Below are 22,309 nucleotides of genomic sequence, written 5' to 3'. Positions count from 1 at the left end.
TGGATTGGACTTGGGGACCAAAGGACTCACCTTAATGCTGCTGCTCTGCTTGGCAAGCAGTTCTTTTCACTTAGATGGGATGTTGCAGGTCAGTAACATAGCTACACTTTCTAAAGATATTCACCCTTTATGTAAGACTGTGAGGGAGATTTTGAGGGGACAAAAGCCCCTCCAAGCACTCCCACGGGCTGCCAGCCAAGCAGATGACAATGGGATGACATAGGCATTGTCTGGCAAGTCTTAGGTGGCTTCAGGTCAAGGACTGAGATGCTCCAAGTCCCAGGGGCAAGACTCCCTCCACCTTGGGTTCCTGGGCTGTCTGCCTCTGGGACCACAGCGAACCTGTGTCCCTCTCTCTAGAAACGGGAATTCCACCAGCCAGATCCCACTTTCTCTCGGGGACCTTCCCATCTCTCTAAAGGGCCATTCAGCCCTTCTCTGCAAGGATTCTTAGTTGATTTGAAAGTTTAATTCTCATCTGCGAATCTTATTGCCAGTTTCTAGGAACACAAAATGACAACACTCATGATAAATAACCCTTTATCATCTTCATTTCACAGTGCTGACCCTGAGGCTTAGAGAGGTCAGGTTAAGTTCTTTCTACCACAAACAAGGTAGAAAGAACTCTAAATATTTTCCATTCTCCTGCCAACATGCTTAAAGCGGTTCTCCCCACACTGCCACTCCTGCCACGGAGGCTAAGGTTGACAATGAAGAGTCAGGGAAAACTGGTTAACTTTTTCACCAAATAGATTTAATATTAAAATTCAAACGTCGGGTGCACAGTTCACTATTCATCTCAGCTTAGATGGGAACACTGATACTGGTAGCAGGCCTGTCTTTCGGGGTCAAATGGTACCCCATCTTTGTGTTTAAACAATAACAAATGTTCAAAAACATGAACTCAGTTTGTATTCTTTTCACTAACCTTTATCAAGTCCTTTACTTCATGAAAGTCCTAGATGGGGAAAAAAGACAAAAATCATTGGAAAACAGGCAAGCTGGCAGTTGTACACAGTTTATTAACTACAAAGAGCTGACCTGGGGTTGGACTGGATAAAGAGGCAAGTCCAGGACGATGCCGTCCTCTACTTTTCTGGCCTTTAGCTCCCCACTCAGAGTCACAAAGGTTAGAGCGCTATTCACATTTTCTGCCAAAAAAAAAAAAATTCAATCAGAAAACTGTTTGAAAATGAGTCAAGAAATAGGAAAATAAACTTTGTTATATTGTTATATGTTTATATGTCCATTTCAGTCACCGTTGTCTTAGATCCTGTGGCACTGCTGTCCTTTCGTGCAACGGGGGGCCAGGTTTGGTTTGCTGGGGTCCACAGTGGGGAAAACCCTCCCTGGATTCTAACTTGAAAACTAAGAATGTGGATGATTAGACTTGGCATCATATTGCAAGGCTTCAAATCCCAACTCTTTACTGCCTCCTAGCTGTACCCTTGAGCAAATTATTTAACCTTACATTTCAATTTCCTCATCAATAAAATGAGGTCAGAATTAAATCTATACTGATTTTACCAATAAAAAAGGGTAATAATTAAGCCTACCTAATGGGGATGCTATGTTTTCTAATACAATTTTATATCAACCTATAATAACTGTAGAATTATAAGCTTTACTAGTCTAAGGTATGTCAAGTGATGATAAACAGAACATACAAGTTATGAACAACAATCTGGCATGAACAAGTCAGATTTATTTTAACTAAACCAAGCTATACATAAAATTTTGATTTAAAGATCAGGCTATAAATGCAGATATAATAGCCCTCCCTCCATGTTTCTAATACAACTTGAGCCACTTACCTAACTTCAGTGCACATAACATTTTTGGTGAAACAAAGATTTGTAACATAATTCCTTCCCCCCAATACTTCTGTAAAATTTAAACATATCTCAAAGGTGAGGAAATTCAGCACTGCTTATTAACTTTCACTAAGTGTAAAATTTACATTTTGGGACCCAAAGTTTAACTTTCTCATTATAATTGGTGTTAGACTATTATTTACAAAGCAGGTTTTCATATCTTATCTCATCTAACTTTAAAAACGCTCAGTGGGAATCTGAGAGCTATCATTACAAACCTCAGCCTCATACTAACCAATGTGGGGTTTTCACATACAACTTAAGTAAAGTCTGCTTTTCAAGACTGAGTTACTAAACAATATTTTATGATGTTTGCTTGCCTTCATTCTAATCTCCTAACCACTGAAACTAAAATTATCTTTTTAAAACACACAATGGATTACATTACAGAGGTGCCTTTGCCTAACTCTCAGCGTCATCTCCTGCCAATCACCCTCTCCCGCAGGAAGCTCCAGCCTCAGGTTATACAGACAATGCCTCGGGGGCTTTGCACTTGCTGCTGCCTCTGCCAGAAACACTCTTCCTCCCACTCTAACTCTTTGCACAGTTGGCTTCATGTTCTTCAGCCTGAAGGTCCCCTTCTCTAATGTATGCTGTTGTCCTGCAATGTCTTATAGCAGTCACTTGGTTGGCTGGAAAGAATGTGAGAATTTTAAAATATATTTGCTATTTGCTAAGTGATAGGTTCATTTTTTTAAAAAATCACATTACTTATTTTGTGAAACAGCACAGCTGCAGAAGCCAGGGTAGCATGGCCACAGAGAGGGACCTCACTCGCTGGTGTAAACCACCTTAATCCAAAGCGGGAGCCTTCAGAGAAAGACAAATCAAAGAGAGACAAAAGTCATTCTCATACAAATGAGCCACAAACTTTTCATTTTCTTATTCTTTTCTCAGTATTTCATTAGTGTCGGTCTATCGCTGAAGCATGTTGTGAAAGGAGGAGTGAACTCTAAACACTAGATCTGGGGCTGAATCATCAAACTAACCAAACCCACTCCCCTAGATTAACTGAAAACCAAATCAGAATCTCCCCTTCTCTCTCCTATCTGCATGCAAACAGCAAGTGGGCATTACCCTTAAATGTCATTGCCCCACTGGAAAAGCAGCTTCTGGTACCATTCAGGAATGGTTTTTAAAAATGTTTACTTACTTTGTGTAAAGTCATCGGTTGGGTGCAGTTTTCGGATGAAAGCAGTTTCTGAGAGGTTCATTTCCCTTGCAATTTTTTGATGCATGTCTTCATCCAATTTCTACATTAGAAACAAAAAGTTGTTGAGATTCCAGAAATACAAGTCAGACTTCTTTGGACAGCAACTGTCATTAGTTAATAACACAATTTGTTAATATTAAAACTTGCATGCTTAAAAGGAAATAATTGCCAAGGAATTTAGGCACTTTTCTAAAAACTGCTTTTTAAAAATCCATGTCTGAGCACCTTATGAAGAGCTGTGTAAGTGTATGAAGCTAGAAGAGACACTGAACACCCAACTGGCCCGGCCTATCCTTTGTGAGATTTTTACCTAAAACAATCTCCACAAATGGAAACATCACAATCTCCCTTTCTTGTTGGATGAAGAGATATTCGGCACTCGAAGGAGGCACGCTGGACCACTCTGCCTCCATTTATGCAGGTTCACTCCCTTTCACGGGTCAGGCCTCAGGCCAGAGGTCACTTCCTGCAGGATGCCTCCCAGACTGCTCTGCCTGCAAGCACTGTCTCCTCCCCAGCTCTCAGACAACCTGAAATCACCTAGCATGTCCTTCACTGTCATCCTTCACACAGTCCCTCCACCTCTGACTCAGAGCTCTAAGAGGGCACAGACTGCTATTTTGCTTTGTCCTGGCTTAGAACAATGCGTTGTATTCATCCCAGGATGGAAGAGGCTCAATAAACATTTGCTGAAAGAATAAATACATTACTCAATTAATCTTTGTTCTAAAAATCTTCAATATGGGTATTTGATCCACTTACAGATGAAGTTAAACAGAGAGGTTGTTTAACTTCCTAAGATCACGATATGCCTAATCAATGGTAGAGTGATTAAGAGTGTGGACTTTGCAAATGGTAACAACCAGAGAATCTAGAGGAAAGGTATATGGATGTTCATTGTACACTCTTGAAACTTTTTTGTGGGTTTTTAATTTTCCAAAATAACATGTTAAAAATAATTTGGGGCCCTGGCAGGTGTAGCTCACTTGATTGGGGCAGCCTGTTGTGTTTCTCTCTCACATCGATGTTTCTCTTTCTCTCTCTCTCTCTCTAAAGGCAATGAAAGAAATGTCCTTGGGGGAGGGATGAATGAGTGAATGAATGACTGAAGTAGGCTTCGCACTGGCCAGGTAGCTCAATTGATTGGAGCATAATCCCGTATAACAAAGGGTTTCGAGTTTGATCCCCGATCAGGGTGTGTACCAGAGGCAACCGATCAATGTTTCTCTCTCACATTGATATTTCCCTCTCTCTTCTCTCTCTCTAAAATCAATAAACATGTCCTCAGATAAGGATTTTAAAAAATTGTTTTAATAAAAATAGTGTGGGCTTTGGAAACAGACAGAATTGGAGCTGTATCTGGATCAGCCCCTCATAGCAGTGAGAGGGTGGGCAAGTCATTTACTCTCATGGAGCCTCAGTTTCCACACCTTTAAAATGGGATTAATAGTATTAAATCAAAGAATTATCGCAAAAATACATGTGTGCATACTATATTTTCATACACAGACACATTCCTCTTACCTCCAGAAAACAATGGGTCAGAAATATGCGTTTTCCTTTTGAGAGTAAAAGTAAATTTTTTAATCAACATAATGCTTACTAGCTAGATTTTGAATTCTAAAGACAAATGAATTTTTGCTTTGGCCAAAGTTACTATTCCTGAGATTCTGAATGCCAGAAATAAGAATTATAACTTAATACTAATAAATTCATAATTCACTTAGCTGAGTTACACAAGTTAAGCGCCCTTGTTTTTTAGTGGTTTCAAATTCTTTTGAAACACTTTTCATATACTTGTGTAAGGCATTAAACAGTGGCTCTTGTGAAAAATCAATCATGAATTTTAAACTATCAGCTGCTATAAAAATCTAGCAAGAGATTTACTAAGGTTTTCTTAAAGGAGCACTATATTCAAAATCTATAGAAGTTCTGTAGTCCTACAGAAAGAGAGATCAGTTAAGAAATTGGTAACTTATTTTCTAAAAACCCAAACATAACAAATTGGTTTTGTTTTTTACTTAATGTTTTTCTTTCAAAAGCTTAAATCTAGTAATGTATGTAAAGTGCTCATAACAGTGCCCAACACAAGCAAGTACTTGATTAATGTTAGTTTTTTATTCTGAGTGGCTGCCATACTACCCTGCCTCCCCATAACACAGACTGTTACTATCCCTTTAACACACTGCAGGCAGGAAAACCAACGTGCATCGGGTCAGATGGGCCCCTGCAATGTTTCTAAGGGAAAGCAGCAACTAATTACTGAGCTGGGCCAGCAGCATCTGCAGCATCAGCAGCACTACCGAGGGAATTTGTCAGAAATGCAGTCTTGGACCCCATCATGGGCCTTCTGAATCAGAATCTCCGTTTTGACCAGCACCCCAGATGACCCGTGTGCACATTAGGATTTGAGAAGCCCTGGTGTATACGGACGGCCCTGTGTTCTTGTGGGGAGTCAGGACAGACACAGAAAGCGACAGTGAACAACACCAGAGAGTACCTGTGTATGTGAGACACATGGTGTTGTGTACAGTGTGCGACTGAGATACATAGATTTTGACAATTGATACGCTAGACCTTTAAAGATGAGGCCTTGAAGTGGACCTAGAAAAAGGGCAAATTTTGGTGAGTTGGACAGGACAATGTGTGCAAAGAGCTTTGTATTGGGTATGCATCTTGGGAAAGTTACTTGATCTCACATCTGTCTGTTACATCTTTGACTCTCTAGGATTCTGTGACTGAGGCAAGGAGAGTTAGGATGGTAGGAATGAAATGAAATAAGCCCCTGTCACTCATGTGGGCCTGGAGAATGAGAAGTCCCATCTGAGTCGAGGAAGGGTGTGGTTGCTGGAGCATCCCAGGCTACAAGGCAACACTGTTAAGGATTGAACTTGGGCATGCTTTCCCTCTGGGGGCATGGCCACACCTTTCCCTTCCTCCTCTTCTTCCCCCCAGTCCTCCCCCCAGGCATGTTACTTTTGCCTCTCCCTCTCCTAAGCTACAAGAGCCCTTCTTTTGCTTCTGTAACTTGTTTCCTGAGCCTATGCAGCCCAGCTGGCTCACTTTTACTACATCTATAGCTTTCTAAATAAGCTTTCTCTTATAATTTGAAAAAAAAAGAAAAAGAACTGAAGCACTTGCCATGGTCTGTACAATGTTCTCTGTGGAAACTGGCCCACACACCTGTGCATACAACACCCAAGAGAGACTAGAAGCCATTTAATTCCCTGATGCAGACTCTGCAATCACAGGGCTCAACGGCGGATGGAGGGGTGGCAAAGAAAAGCCTGCACCTGGTTTTCTTGGGATTGCCTCCCTGATGGCAGGAACCACAGTGCCTGCCAGTCCTTCCTCCCTCTGATCCAGCCAGACTCTCCCTGCCCTTGGCCTTCCTTTCTTTATCTATTGTTTCTCTCGACCTTTAGGACAAGAGTCTCTGAAAGCATTAAAGCATCCCACTTTGTAGCCAGATTTACCATCAACTGGTAATAAATTTCCTTGCAAAAGGGCTGTTGTGCACATCAGCTAGAACACATACTTTACCGACCATCAGCTCTTTAATCCTCTCTACCTTGATGAATTACATCAATTGCAATTTGAATTTCTGTAACTATTCTCTGTCCCAGGACACTTAAAATCACCTGCTATTTGCCTGAGGGACCAGAAGACATAATGTAGAAATTTTTATAATAGCAGCCCTCAATATGCACCATCTGAGGCTGAATTTCTACACTGGAACTAAAGGTCAAGATAATGGTGACTCATGAGAAAAATAATACTGGTTCTGCTTTGAGAGCTTTAGAAACAAAAGGAAGAGGCTGCATTCATTTAAAATACTGAATTTTGGTTCCAATAATTTTTTTATTTTACACTACAAGCTTATTTTCCTTTTTCTATATTTGAATTTTTAAGTATATTTTATTGATTATGCTCTTACAGCTGTCCCAGTTTTTTTCTCCCCTTTCTTCCTCTCCTCCCTGCATCCACCCCTACCCTCCAGCATCCCCCCACCTGCTTAGTTCATGTCCATGGGTTGTATATATAAGTTCTTTGGCTTCTCTATTTCCTATACTGCTTGTAACCTACCCCTATCTATTTTATGCCTACCAATTATGCTTCTTATTCCCTGTACCTTCCTCCGCTAATCTCCTCCTCCCACTGATAAACCTCCATGTGATCTCCATTTCTGTGATTCTGTTCCTGTTCTAGTTGTTTGCCCAGTTTTTGATTTTTAGGTTCAGTTGTTGATAGTTATGAATGTGTTGCCATTTTATTGTTCATAGTTTTGATCATCTTCTATTTCTTAGATAAGTCCCTTCAACATTTCATATAATAAGGGCTTGGTGATGATGAACTTCTTTAACTTTACCTTATTTGGGTAGCACTTTATCTGCTCTTCCATTCTAAATGATAGCTTTGCTGGATAGAGTAATCTTGGATGTAGGTCTTTGCCTCTCATGACTTCAAATGCTTCTTTCTAGCCCCTTCTTGCCTGTAAGGTTTCTTTTGAAAAATCAGCTGATAGCCTTACAAGAACTCCTTTGTAGTTAACTCTCTCTTTTTCTATTGCTGCTTTTAAGATTCTCTCCTTATCTTTAATCTTGGATAACTTCATTATGATGTGCCTTGGTGTGTTCCTGCTTAGGTCCAATTTCTTTGGGACTCTCTGGGCATCCTGGACTTCCTGGAAGTCTATTTACTTCACCAGATTGGGGAAGTTCTCCTTCATTATTTGTTCAAATAAGTTTTCAATTTCTTGCTCTTCCTCTTCGCTTCTGGCACCCTTATGATTCAGATGTTGGAACATTTAAAGTTTTCACAAAGGTTCCTAAGCCTCTCCTCATTTTTTTGAATTCTTGTTTCTTCATTCTGTTCCAGTTGGATATTTATTTCTTCATTTTGTTTCAAAACCTTGGTTTGAGTCCCAGTTTCCTTCCTTTCACTGCTGGTTCCCTGTATATTTTGTTTTCTTCCACTTTGTATAACTTTCATTTCTTCTTTCATTTTGCGACCGATTTCCGTCATTTCTATGAGCATCCTGATGACCAGTGTTTTGAACTCTGCATCAGATAGGTTGGCTATGTCCTCATCACTTAGTTCTTTTCCTGGAGTTTTGATCTATTCTTTCATTTGGGCCATATTTCTCTGTCATGGCGCAGCAGTCTGAATGTTTCTTTAACTCCCTGTTTGTCTGAGTTCTATGCAGATTGCTATTCTGGCAGTTCTAGTTGTTTATTGTTTTTAAACTGGTTGTTATCCTTTTTTCAGTTGTGTAAGGAAGCAAAGCATTTCTACCTACACCTCCATCCTGGCCAGAACCCCCTACAAACTTATTTTCAAACACAGCACAAAATAGTTACAAACCAACAGCTTTTAATTCTCTTGCTTTAAGAGTTTATTTCCTTTGGCAATGCCATGTAAGACAAATTTCCAACAGCAAAAACAGAGCTATGACTTTTTTTCTTTTGAGTTCCAATGTTCTGCATCAAGACACTGAGTTTCCATCACCATTAAGACCCACAAAAGATTAATGATCAGAAAATCAACGTGAAGTTTTAAAATACTCCCATCTTGTGGCAGTTTTGAAATATGACAGCCTAAACATAGTCTTGCTCTCAGTTGTTATTTGTCCCTCTGCCACAGATAGAGTCCAGCAAAGAGAAAGCAGTCGGATGTAGAAAGTTCTAAATCTTCCAGGAAGAAATAAGAGATTCCTTCTAAGGCACCTGGATTATTGCGAAGTTTTGTCCGTACAATGCAGTTCTCCAACCATAAGCCATCTTCAGTTGCTCCTACTGGTTCTGATGAATGCCCAGTCTCTGTGGCTCCGTCGTAGAACCCAAAGCTCATGCTCACTTTCCATTCCCCACCCACCCCGCCCCACCAGAAATACCAATAATTCTTGGTTAACTAGAACTCTTCAGAGATTTGCCATAATTTAATTGATTATATTTTTTATGTTCGCTCAATAGACATTTAATGCCTCCCATGTGCTAGGCCAAGTGTGCTGGAACATGTCTAAATGGATCTAAGACTGTACAGAATGTGCCATCTAATGAGGAAGGCAGGCATTGAGTAAATTACTGGAGGGACACTTGTTACCAACTGAGAAGTAAGGAGCGCCAAGGAGTGCCAAAGGAGCACATAAAAGAGGAGAACTTGTAGTTGAATAGGGAGTACAATGGTTAAAGCACAGGCTCCGCAGTCAAACAGACCTAGGGTGGGATCCTAAAGTCAGCCACTTAGGAGTGTGTGACCTCTGGCACAGTACTCAAGCTTCCTCCACCTGTTTCCCCATCTGTAAAATGGGGATAATAATATTTAGACCTACTCAGGGAGTAGTTGTGAGGATGCAATGAGATAACATATGAAAGCCAAGTAGCACAGTTTGGGGCTGAATTTCTCTGAAGTCACTGCTGCCAAAGCTGAGTGTTATGTTCTAGAAGTCAGTGAGGATAGTTGGAAAGCAGAAATCTCTACATTAATACCTCCTCCCCCTAGGCATCGCTCTTTTTCCACAAATGCTGAACAAAGGAAAACCCTTCAATACCCTAGAAAAATCTTCTCTGCACTCCCTAATCTCTTTTCTGGGCATAAAAATCAGATACGAGGTTGAAACACCCAAGAAACCCCAGGAGCCTCTGACCCAGTGCAGTCATTTGCGAGCCTCTCTTGAAGGGAGGGCACTGAGTTTGGAGGAGGGCAGTGCACCGTAAGCTTCCTGACACGAGTTAAAGCATGGACTGAACACAGTATTGCTATACGCCTCTTTTTTTTTCCTTAAATGCATAACCCACTAAGCTGTACAGGGGTTTTGGGTGTTCTCACCCAAATTTAAAACTGGAACAGCAAATAGTTCAGGAACTAAAAACTAAGCATTCTTCTTTAAAAATGTGAAACTATTCTTCCTTGCCATCACTGAAAATGATTATTTATCTTTAAAAGAGTAATAATTATTTTAAAGTTATTAAATGCCCATTGAATTAGAATAAATGTATATATTGGGCACGGAGAAAGTGCTTAATGGAGAATTTTAACAGAAAATCTCAGGAATAAACTTCCTCAGAAAAGGTATTCTCTGAAGCAACAGATCTCAACTGGGGGCAATTTTCAACGGCCATGACTAAGGGGGGAGGCGGGACTACTGTCATCTAGTGCGTAGAGGCCAAGGATACCGGTAAACATTTTACAGCGCACACGACAGCCTTATACAATAAAAAACCATGCAGTCCAGAATGTCAGTAGTGGTTCAGTTAAGAAACCTTGTGCTAAACACACACACACACGACCAACAACAACAACAAAACAAAAAAAAACTGAGGCTTTCTTAGAATATGAAGATAAATACGGGCTTCTTACCTCTGAAGATATGTTATTTTTCACAAAATATTAAAGCTGGTTTACAGAAGACTAAACAAAACCTCACCCCTCAGCACTGTCACGGACCTCTGACCAGTTCAATAGTTGGTCCTGAGTTCTTACAGTTCTGTACTTAGCTGTCATCATAATGTATCTATTTCATTTTTAAAATATTATTTCCATACATTTTCCATGTGTCTACATGGTCTTTATTGCCAAACTTATTGTCACACGTTTAGGGACACCATCAATTTTTTAAGATTTTAAATATTTCGCCCTGGCCAGGTGGCTCAGTTGGTTAGAGCATCATCCCAATACACCGAGGTTGTGGGTTCGATCTCCAGTCAGGGCTCACACAAGAATCAATCGATGAACACATAAATAAGTGGAACAACAAATTGATGTCTCTCTCTTTCCCCATCCCCCTTCCTTTCTCTGTAAGATCAATAAATAAAATTTTTAGAAGGATTTTAAATACTTTATTCAAATATATGTTTCATTTACCCCTTAATCTGTTTTTCTTTTCACCTAATATACAGTGTTATAAGTTCCTCGTGTGAGAACATGAAAAATGTACTTGTTCTTAAAGAAAAGCACAACTTTTGAATATTACAAAAGCTCTCAGAACTCTGTTATCCAGAATTTTTTCCTTTCCTTCCGACAGTCTTTTATCAAATGGTTATCAACCATTTAAAAAGCAATAACTTAATCTTTAGTCTTTAGTCTGTCCACCAAGTTATTCTGTGGTTAGTCTCATCTTGGTCAAATTTTAAATAATATTTTAAAAAAGAACAAAACAAAAAGGATATTCCTTTAAAACCCTGCACTTAAAATTTGAAGTATTTTCTCCTCCATAAAATCCAACACCGTTGTCTGAGTGCCCTCTGCACCTGGCAGCTGTAGGTCTATCAGCCGCTGTGGTGGCCACTACATCACGGTCGGGCCCACGTGTGTGTGAGCAAGACTAGACTTTGAGCACCTCAAGGGCGGACACACTTACTAATCTCTGTACTTCCTATCAGTAGCCCAGCGCCTGGCTCGTGGTGGATATCGATAAAGATTTGTAGAATATGTTCATGACAAGCTAAGCACCTGAATCGTGGCCAGCATTATAAGATTTAAAACTTATTTGCCTCTGATATTTTCCAGAGTTCCTCTCTAGGTACTTCAGGTATCCACTATCTCCAGCCACGGATAAGAGAATCCAAGGGCAGAAAACACAGTTTATACTTCCTTTATAACTTTTATTGATTATGAATTAGGGAAAGTGCTAAATTCACCTCCAGGAGAACAGAATTTTCGTGTCCACAGAATAGAGAACTAGCTAACTGGTCTTTAGATGCCTATTCAGTTGCCCCTGAGAGGCCACCCAGTCGGAATGTTCTCACGGGTCCAAGACCCAGAGGAAGTGAACTGGGAGACTTTAGAGGGTGTCCCCGAGTCACGGACTTTATCTTCTTTTTCTTTTTGCCATTGGTACTGAAGCAAATCTTTGAATTATACTAAGTTCTTTGCTTAAAATTTTATTTCCCAATTTTTTCCAAATATATAAATAACATGTAAAATACATTTTAATGCAAAGGGAGATAGATATAGAGAGAGAAAGAGAGAGAGATGTAGTTAGGTAGGTAGATAAAGGGAGAGAGGTCCTTAAGTCTGTTGTTTAGTGAGGATATTGGAAATAAAAGGAGTAAATTGAGGAAGAATGCTAATGCTTGTCTTCGGTGAAAATTAAGTACAAAAATCACTCAAAACTATTTTGAAGACTCTTCAGGGATGTTGCATGTGGAAACATGGGCAGATATGCTAAGACTCTCGACAAGCAGATGCAGTCAATCTCAAAATTTCTTGAAGTGAAGTTGTGTTTGCCAAATTGTTTCTAAAAAATGCACAATTTAGAATCTGATTGTTAATCATTCTCTCACTAACCCTCGCAAACTCATTTTGTTGCTGGAGCCTATTAACTTCATTACTTTCTCTCTGCGTTCTGTGGTTGAAAAAATGCCAGCTGCAACGTTGCGTAATGAATGCGTTGTTAAAGTGAGCTGAGGGCTCTTGAACTCTTGATCACCATTTTGCTGCCCCATTTGAGAGATAAAATAGGGGTACTAAGGACTCAATTAACAGTATTCACCTGTCTCAGGAGAACACCAGAATGGCATTCCCCATCTTGACTGCACAGTAGCATCCTGTAGGGAGATTAACACAGAGCACTGGCTGTGTCCCACTCCCAGAGATTCTGTTGTCATTGGCTGGGGGTGCAGCCTGAGCACAGAAGTTTGTAGAGCTCCTCTGGTGATTCTAATGTGCAGGCCAGGTTGAAATTCATGGCACACCAATGCCCCAGCACACTTTGTCCAACTTAATATAAAACATATTTAAGATTATGAATTGCTTACTGTGTTTTTGAAGTAATTCTCACACGTACCCTCACACTAGGTTCTCTGGGTGGAAGCGTACCTTGGCTTGTCACCTAACACCCAGGGACCAACACAAAGCACTAAGGTCAAGGAATGTTTAACTATTCTGTTAATACTTATCCTAATCAAAAAGCCCTTTTTAAGTAAGACTTTGAAAAATCCAATTTGAATTTTTCATGCTCAATGTAGTATCAGCCATGTCCAGTTACATAAAACTCATCTAATTTTGTTCTCCTCCATATTTGCTACTAACTAAATGAAAATCTAATGGCTAAAAGGGAGCTCCAGTTCTTTACACAAATTTTAATTTCCCTGGAATTAAGCATGTAGGTATAAGCATTCTCTCCTAAATCAACTTGCAGATATGAATATAATTGCTGATATAATTTGACCAAAAAGAAAAAAACACAAAGAGGTAAACAAACTAGATCTGATGTTTTATGATCTCACTTTTAATGGGAACCTAATTGACAAAACAAAAACAAACAAGCAAACTATAACCAAAGACACTGAAATTGAGAATAGGCTGACAGTGACCAGAAGGGAGAGGGGAGGGAATTTCAGGGGAAAAGGGGAAGGGTTTGCAGGAACAAGCATAAAGGACACATGGACAATAACAAGGGGGGGTGGTGGAAACGAGAGGGAGGTGGGGAGGACTAGGGGGGTGGGCTGGGATGGGGGTAAAAGGCAGAAAAGTGTACTTGAACAACAATATACATATATTAATTTTATATTAATATATATATTTGGTTTCACAGGACTTTAGAATTCCAGGCACTGCATTTCCAAACAAATACTTACATTTTCTAGGAGACAAACAGCAGCAGGATTCCCATAAAATGCTTTCGCTGTGAATGCATCTGCTATGAAAATAGGGAGCTTCATTTTCCTTGTAAGCTGTTTCTGTAGGCTCTCAAAATTACTGGTAATCTGCTTTACTTCTTGCTGTTGCAAAAAAATTTAAAAAGTTAATGTTTTACTTGCTGTACAGAAGCAACTAACAGTTCCCAGATACAAAGTCAAGCAATTATTCTAACACACCTACATTTAAAGATATGTGATCTCTAATTTTTAAGCCTCTAAATTGAATTTGCTTTAAAATACTGGATGAATAACTTTTGTATTAACATTTATACTGTATATATACTTAACAACATAATTGTATTCTTACTTAGAGTAGCCAAAACTAGCTAAGGCTATGTTTTTGATGAAGTGAATAAAACATCCAAGGGGTATACATGTGCTTATAGTCACCCAATGAATATTACTACCCTTTTAAAAGAGTGTATTTTTTCTTATTATAAAAGATATGTTCATTGATAAAATAAAAAACTTGGCAAAATAAAAAGTGACCCATAACCATGCAATAACATTTTTTTAATTTTGAACTTAAGTCAAAAAAAACCTCATAGTAAAAAAAAACCTCATGCTTTATTTTGTGTTATTTTATTAAACCTTCAAGTGGAGACTTTTTTGAGCTAATGAAATAGATTAGTAAAAGCTTAGTCATTATAGTCAATACTCTTAATAATTTTATGACTAATCAAAAAGATTAGTCATTATAATCTTATTAGTCATTATAATCAAAAAGATTAGTCATTATAAGAATAATACTTCCTTTTCATAAAAAAAATCTATCAAATACAGAAAAGCAGAGGGGAAAAACAATCTCCTGTGCTTTCACTCCCTAGAGATAAATTCTATTAATATTCTGAGTGTTTCTTTTGCTTTACTAGAAACTTGGACGTGGCCTTCTACCCTCTCTGACCCCTCCCCCACAGACAGCGCCACAATGCAGCAAAGAGGGTTGCCTAGCCCTGGTGAATACCTAAAGCTCCGCCCCTTACAACATAACAGGTGCACCAAGACAAAGAAATATGACCCAAATGAAAGAACAGATCAAAACTCCAGGACAAGAACTAAGCAATGAGGAGATAGCTAACCTATCTGATGCAGAGTTCAAAACACTGGTCATCAGGATGCTCATAGAAATGACTGAATTCGGTCGCAAAATGAAGGAAGAAATGAAAGCTATACAAAGTGAAATAAAGCAAAATATACAGGGAACCAAAAGTGAAGGAAAGGAAACTAGGACTCAAACCAAGGATTTGAAACAAAATTAAGAAATAAACATCCAACTGGAACAGAGTGAGGAAACAAGAATTCAAAACATGAGGAAAGGCTGAGAAAGCTCTTGGACAACTTTAAATGCTCCAACATCTGAATCATAGAGGTGCCAGAAGGAGAAGAGGAAAAGAAAGAAATTGAAAACTTATTTGAATAAACAATGAAGGAAAACTTCCCCAACCTGGTGAAGGAAATAGATTTCTAGGAAGTCCAGGAAGCTCAGCAAGTCCCAAAGAAACTGGACCCAAGCAGGAGCACCTTAATTATGATTAAGTTACCCAAGATTAAAGACACAGAGAGAACTTAAAAGCAGCAATAGGAAAAGAGAGAGTTAACTACAAAGGAGTTCCTATAAGGCTATCAGCTGTTTTCTCAAAAGAAACCTTACAGGCAAGAAAGCGCTGGAAAGAAGTATTCCAAGTCATGAAAGGCAAGGACCTACATCCAAGATTGTTCTATCCAGCAAAGCCATAATTTAGAATGGAAGGGCAGATAAAGTTCTTCCCAGATAAGGTCAAGTTAAAGGAGTTCATCATCACCAAGCCCTTATTATATGAAATGTTAAAGGGACTTATCTAAGAAATAGAAGATGATCAAAAATATAAACAGTAAAATGACAACAAACTCACAACTATCAACAACTGAACCTAAAAAACAAAAACAAAAATTGGGCAAACAACTAGAACAGGAACAGAATCACAGAAATGGAGATCCCATGGAGTGTTATCAGTGGGGAGGTGGAAGGGGGAGAATGGAGGGAAAAGGTACAGGGAATAAGAAGCATAATAGGTAGGCACAAAATAGACAGAGTGAAATTAAGAATAGGAAATGGAGAAGCCAAAGAACTTATATATACAACCAATGGACACTAACTAAGTGATGGTGGGGAGGGGGAATGCTGAAGGGTGATAGGGTGCAGGGAGGAGGGGTAAAAGAGATAACAAATTAAAAAGAAAAAGAAAATTCAACAAATTAGAGGGCACTTTGATTACATATAAAAGAAAATGACCACCCTGGCTGGTGTGCCTCCATTGATGGGAATGCTGAAACATAAATCTATAGGTCACAGGTTCAAATCCCATTGAGGGCACATGCTTAGGTTGCAGGTTTGGTCTCAGGTTGGCGTGTGTACGCAAATTGACTGGTCAATGTTTCTCTCTCCCTCCCCCTCCCATCCCCTCTCTCTAAAAGCAATAAGCATGTCCTTAGGTGAGGATTAAAAAAAAAAGAAAAGAAAAAAGAAAATTACCTATCTAACATGCTTTTTTTTTCACTTTTAAATTGAATTTATTGGGGTTACTTGGTTAAAAATATTACATATAGGGGGTACAATTCTATAATAAATCATGTGTATTATATCATGGGTTCACCACTCCAAGTCATGTTTCTTTCCATCACCACTTATCCCCCCCTTTAACCTCTCCAACCTCCTGAACCCCCATTTCCCTCTGGTAATGCCCATGCTGTTGTCTGTCTGAGGGGTTTTTTTCTTAACCCTTCACCTTTTTTCACCTAGCCTCCTACCCCCTCCCCTCTGACAACTGTCAGTGTGCTCTTTGTAGCTATGAGTCTTTCTATTTTGTTCTTTTGTTCATTAGATTCCACAAATAAGTGAAATCATATGGTATTTGTCTTTCTCTGACTGATTTATATCACTTAGCATAACACTCTTCTGGTCCATCTGTGCTGTTGCAAAAGGTAAGATTTCCTTCTTTTTATCCTCACCATGAGGGGGATATTTATAATTTTTTGCTTTCAGAGAGAGAGGAAGGGAGAGGGTGAAACATTGATTGTTTTTTTCTTGTACACACCCAAAATGGGAATAGAACCTACAAACTAGGTATGTTGCCCTGACTGGGAATCAAACCCACAATCTTTCAGTTAAAGGATGATGCTCCAACAAACTGACCTACACTGTCCAGGACAAAAGTTCCTTCTTTTTTACACCTGAGTAAGAAGTGTTACATTGTGTAAATGTACTACAGCTTTTTTATCCATTCACCTACTGATGGGCACTTGGGCTGCTTCCAAATCTTGGCTATTGTAAATAATGCTACAGTGAACACAGGGGTGCATATATTCTTTCAAATTAGTGTTTCAGGTTTCCTCAGATATATTCCCAGAAGTGGAATTGCTGGGTCATAAAGAAGTTCCATTTTTAATTTTTTGAGGAAACTCCATACTGTTTTCCACTGTGGCTGCACCAATCTGCATACCCACTAACAGCATACAAGGTTTTCCTTTTCTCCACCTCCTTGTCAACACGTTTGTTGATTTATTGATGATAGCCATTCTGACAGGTATGAGGTAATATCTCATTGTGGTTTTAATTTGCATCTCTCTGATGATTAGTGACCTTGAACATCTTTTCATATGTCTATTGGCCATTTGGATGTCCTTTGCCCATTTTTAAATTGGATTGTTTGTGTTGGTGTTGACTTGTATAAGTTCTTTATATATTTTGGAACTTAACCCCTTATCAGATATATCATTGGCAAATATGTTCTCCCATTCAGTGGTTTGTCTTTTCATTTTTTTGGTTTTCTTTACTGTGCAAAAACTTTCTAGTTTGACACAGTCCCATTTGTTTATTTTTTTCTTTTGTTTCCCTTGCCCACAGAGATAGATCAGAAAAAAAATATTACTATGAGAAATGTCTGGGATTTTACTGCCTATGTTTTCGTCTAGAATTTTTTATGGTTTCAAGTCTAACATCTAAGCCTTTAATCTATTTTAAGTTTACTCTTGTGTGTGGTGTAAGAAGGTGGTCTGGTTTCATTTTTTTGCATGTAGTCTCTGCCCAATTTTCCCAACATCATTTATTGAATAAACTATCTTTAGCCCATTGTATGTTTTTGCCACTTTTGTCAAATATTAATTGACCATAAAGGCTTAGATTTACATCTCGGCTCTCTATTCTGTTCCATTGAGCTATATGTCTGTTTTTATGCCAGTGCCATGCTGTTTTGATTACTATGGCCTTGTAGTATAGTTTTATATCAGGTAGTGTGATTTGTCACACTATCTGATATAATTCCACCAACTTTGTTCTTCTGATTAAAGGTTTGTCGATCTTGTTTATCTTTTCAAAGAACCAGCTTATGGGTTCGACGATCTTTTGTATTGATTTTTTAGACTCTATTTAACTTATTTCTGCTCTAATTTTTATTACTTCCTTCATTCTACTCCCTTTGGGCTTTTTTAGTTGTTCTTTTTCTAGTATCTTTAAGTGTAAAGTTAGATTGTTTATTTGAGATTTTTCTTATTTCTTGAGGTAGACTTGTAATGCTTTGAATTACCCTCTTACGGATGCTTTCTCTGTGTCCCATAGATTTTGAGTTGTTGTGTTCTCATTTTCACTTGTTTCAAGGTATCTTAATTTTTTCCTTAATCTGGTTGTTAACCCATTCATTGTTTAGTAACATGTTATTTAGTCTCCATGTCTTCATGTTTTTTTCAGTTTTTTCCTTGTGAATGATTTCTAGTTTTATGCCATTATGGTCAGAGAAGATGCTTGATCTGATTTCAATCTTCTTAAATTTATTGAGATTTTTTGAGTGTCTTAATGTGGTCTATTCCAGAAGATGTTCCATGTGCACTTGAAGAGAATGTATATTCTGCTGCTTGGGGGTGAAATATTCGGAAACTATCAATTAAATCCATCTGACTGTGACTGGGTAGCTCAGTTGGTTAGAGCATCAGCCTGATACATCAAGGTTGTAGATTCAATCCCCACTCAAGGCACATATAAGAATCAACCAACGAAAGCATAAATAAATGGAATAACAAATTGATGTTTCTCTCTACCTTCCTCTCTCTCTAAAATCAATACATTTTTAAAAATTATTTTTATTTGCTCTGGCTGGCATAGCTCAGTGGATTGAGTGCAGGCTGCGGACCAAAGCGTCCCAGGTTTGATTCCCAGTCATGGCACATGCCTGGGTTGCGGGCCACAGCCCCCAGCAACCACACATTGATGTTTCTCTCTCTCTCTTTCTCCCTCCCTTTCCTCTCTAAAAAAAATAAATAAATAAAATCTTTAAAAATTTTTTAAAAATACAATTAAAATTGGAGTATTATAAAAATTATTTTAATTTAAAATAAATAAATAAATCCATCTGATCTAGTGGGTCATTTAAGGCTGCTGTTTCTTATTGATTTTCTCTCTGGAAGATCTGTCTATTGATATCAATGGGATGTTGAAGTCCCCTACTATGACTATATTATAGGTAATCTCTCCCTTTATATCCTTCAAGATTTTCTTTACACATTTAGGTGCTCCTATGTTGGGTGCATAAATGTTTATAAGGGTTATATCCTGTTGTTGGATTGCTCCCTTTTCATTATGTATACTTCTTTGTCTCTTACTATATATAGACTTTGTTTTAAAGTCTATTTTGTCAGATATACATATTGCTACTCTACATTTTTTTTCATTTCTATTTGTGTGAAATATTTTTTTCATCCCTTTACTTTTACTCTGTGTGTATCTTTCCTTCTGAGGTAGGTCTCCTGTAGACTACATATATATGGGTCTTGTTTTCTTTCTTTTTTTAAGATTTTATTTATTTATTTTTTAGAGAGGGAAGGGAGGGAGAAAGAGAGAGAGAGAAACATCAATGTGTGGTTGCTGGGGGTCATGGCCTGCAACCCAGGCATGTACCCTGACTGGGAATCGAACCTGCGACACTTTGGTTCGCAGCCCGTGCTCAATCCACTGAGCTACACCAGCCAGGCAGGGTCTTGTTTTCTTATCCATTTAGCTACCCTATGTTCTTTTGATTGGAGCAGTTAAGCCATTTACATTTAAAGTGATTATTGATAGATATGTATTTGTGGCTATTTTATTCTTTGTAACTGTGTTCCTCTTTTTCTTCTTCTTCTTAAAGAAGACCCTTTAACATTTCCTGTAATACTGATTTGCTGGTAATGAACTTGTTTAGCTTTTTCTTGTCTGGGAAGGTCTTTATTTCTCCTTCAATTTTATTTTATTTTTTTCTTATTTAGAGCCTATTAAGAGTTTATTATGAATTTGTTTCATGGCCCACAAAGAAATAAAAGGACTATGTAGTTTTTTGGGAAACAGGGAGGAAGCTGAGGAGGGCCAAGATGAGTCTAGGGTTTTGGTGGGTGCATTCTGGAGGGGGCCCTTGAATTCCTGGGGGCAGGGACCACATTTGTGGAGGGGACATGCCCATGAAAGTTACTTGTCTAGCGAGGGGGCAATCCCCACTGGGAGACCCATGGGAGGCCTCATACCAAGAAGTGGCACCAGGACGCCTGGAGGAGGTACCCCTTGGCCCATGAGTGTGGGAGACCACGTGGCCAGGTGGGTACTGGATTGGGGTTCCTGCAATACTGCCTGTGGCACCAGCTGCAGCACTGCAACATTGCCTCTTCCTTGCAGGGTCATTACCTCTTGGCATGGCCCACCAACCCCATGAACTGGCCCAGCAAGACCTTCAGGGACCTGGGATATGGGAACACCAACTGGGATTCCTCTACCAGCAGTCCCACCATCCCCTGGGCACCCAGAAGCTCCAGTAAGTGGCACTCAGGTAATGCCAATATCTTTGGGAGGCCCCTCTACTGTCATTGAGACCAAGTTCTTCCCTCAAAGAAGCACCAGACCAAGGACTCACTTCTCTTCTCTTTCTTCCTGTTTTGAGTTCTTTGACTTGATCTTCCTGAATTCATCACAATCACATGAATCATATGCTTGTTGAAAGCCTTGAAGATGCCAATGAAGATAAGACCATCCTGTAGTCAATGTGCTGCACCATCTTGCTGGGCATGTCTAAAGCCATGGTGGCAGTTCTGATGGCTCCTCTCTTTCAATTTTAAATAATAGCTTTACTGGGTAAAGTAGTCTTGTTTGTAGGTCCTTGCTTTTCTTTTTTTCCTTTTTTTTTAAGTATCTTTTATTGATCATACTGTTACAGTTGTCCCAATTTTCCCCCTTTGTCCCTTCCACCTGGTACCCCGGCTTCCCTCCAACAATCACCCCCTTAGTTCATGTCCATAGGTCATACGTGATAGTTTTTTGGCTTCTCCATTTCCTATGATATTCTTAACTTCCCCGTCTATTTTGTTCCACCAATTATGCTTCTTAATCCCTTCCCTATTGTCCCCCTTCTCCCTCCCAGCTGTTAACCCTCCCAATGGTCTCCATATCTATGATTCTGTTCCTGTTCTGGTTGTTTGCTTAGTTTTTTCTTCCTTTCTTTCTTTCTTTCTCTTTTTTTTTTGATCCAGTTGCTGATAGTTTAAGTTTGTTGTCATTTTAATGTTCATGGTTTTGATCTTCTTTTTCTTAAATATGCCCTTTAGCATTTTATATAATAAGCGCTTGGTGATGATGAATTCCTTTAGCTTTACCTTGATAAAAGGCACCTGTAAATTGTGTGAGGCGGGTCCTTAGGTAATTGCCACAGCAGAGCAACCTGCTTCACTGTTTTGTGGCTGTGTGAAGAGGGCACTGAGAGGGGACAATGTGGCCTAGCTTCTGGCAGTTCATGCAGTGCTCACCCCATTTCTAGTCACTTCATCCCCTTCCTGTGTGCAACTGGAGCCCTTCCAGTTGCTGTCCTGATGGTGAGTCTCAGAGTGGATGAGTTTGCATATATTCTAAAACCATGCTGGCCCTTCAAGCAGTGAAAAACCAGCAGTTTCTTCTGTTGCCCCACCCCCCCGCTGGTTTTCACAGCCAGAGGTAATGGGGATCTATCTTCCTGGTGCTGGAACCCAAGGCTGTGCTGGGATCACTTGCTCCCAAAGTATCCCGCCCATCTGTTCCACTGTCACTGCTGCCACAGCCTTCCTGCACCACACCGACTCTCCACCCATCTCCCCAACTGCACCCCTACTACCCGCCTGGATGAATGTGTCTTCTTTAAATCCTTGGTTGTCGGACTTTCATACAGCTTGATTTTCTGATGGTTCTGGGGCTTGTTAATTTTGGGATCTGGATGTAATTCTTTCTATGGTTGTGCGAGGAGGCAAAGTGTGTCTACCTATGCCTCCATCTTAACTGGAAATTAGGTCCTTCCTTTTTATCACTTTGAATATTTCATGCCAATCCTTTCTGGCCTGAAATATTACTGTTGAGAAATCAGTCCTATGGGAGACCCTTTGTAGGCTTTTCTCTTGTTTACTGACTGTGAGGATCAACCCTAACCAGTGTATGGGCTACTGTGCAGGTGCTGACCCCTCATAGTAAAATTTGCCTAATCAGGATCTGGGCCTGCTGAGAACTTTGGATATGCCACTTGTGAACCTAATTGGATCCTGCTTTGATGTTGTCTGAAGCTGGCCAC

The 22,309-nt window shown here is 39.4% G+C and overlaps 1 protein-coding gene across 4 annotated transcripts in view; it reads right to left on the bottom strand.

Moving 5' to 3' along the window:
* PBLD (phenazine biosynthesis like protein domain containing) overlaps positions 1–22,309 on the bottom strand; it is a 45,897-nt gene that overhangs the window by 4,652 nt on the left and 18,936 nt on the right. For 3 of the 4 annotated variants that reach the window (XM_045842385.1, XM_045842383.1, XM_045842382.1), the window contains exons 2-6: positions 13,668–13,811; positions 3,028–3,127; positions 2,586–2,684; positions 1,042–1,151; positions 929–958 (exon numbers count right to left, since the gene is read on the bottom strand). In XM_045842385.1, coding sequence (XP_045698341.1) covers positions 929–958; positions 1,042–1,151; positions 2,586–2,684; positions 3,028–3,127; positions 13,668–13,751 — 423 coding nt within the window. In that variant the 5' untranslated portion in view covers positions 13,752–13,811. The remainder of the gene's footprint in view (positions 1–928; positions 959–1,041; positions 1,152–2,585; positions 2,685–3,027; positions 3,128–13,667; positions 13,812–22,309) is intronic. The other variant, XM_045842384.1, reaches the window with a different exon arrangement.

Source organism: Phyllostomus hastatus, unplaced genomic scaffold, assembly GCF_019186645.2.
Source record: "Phyllostomus hastatus isolate PE091 unplaced genomic scaffold, TTU_PhHast_1.1 phas_contig_38, whole genome shotgun sequence".
NCBI lineage: Eukaryota > Metazoa > Chordata > Mammalia > Chiroptera > Phyllostomidae > Phyllostomus > Phyllostomus hastatus.
The sequence above is the reverse complement of the archived record's forward strand: the minus strand, read 5'-3'. Positions and strand labels throughout refer to the sequence as shown.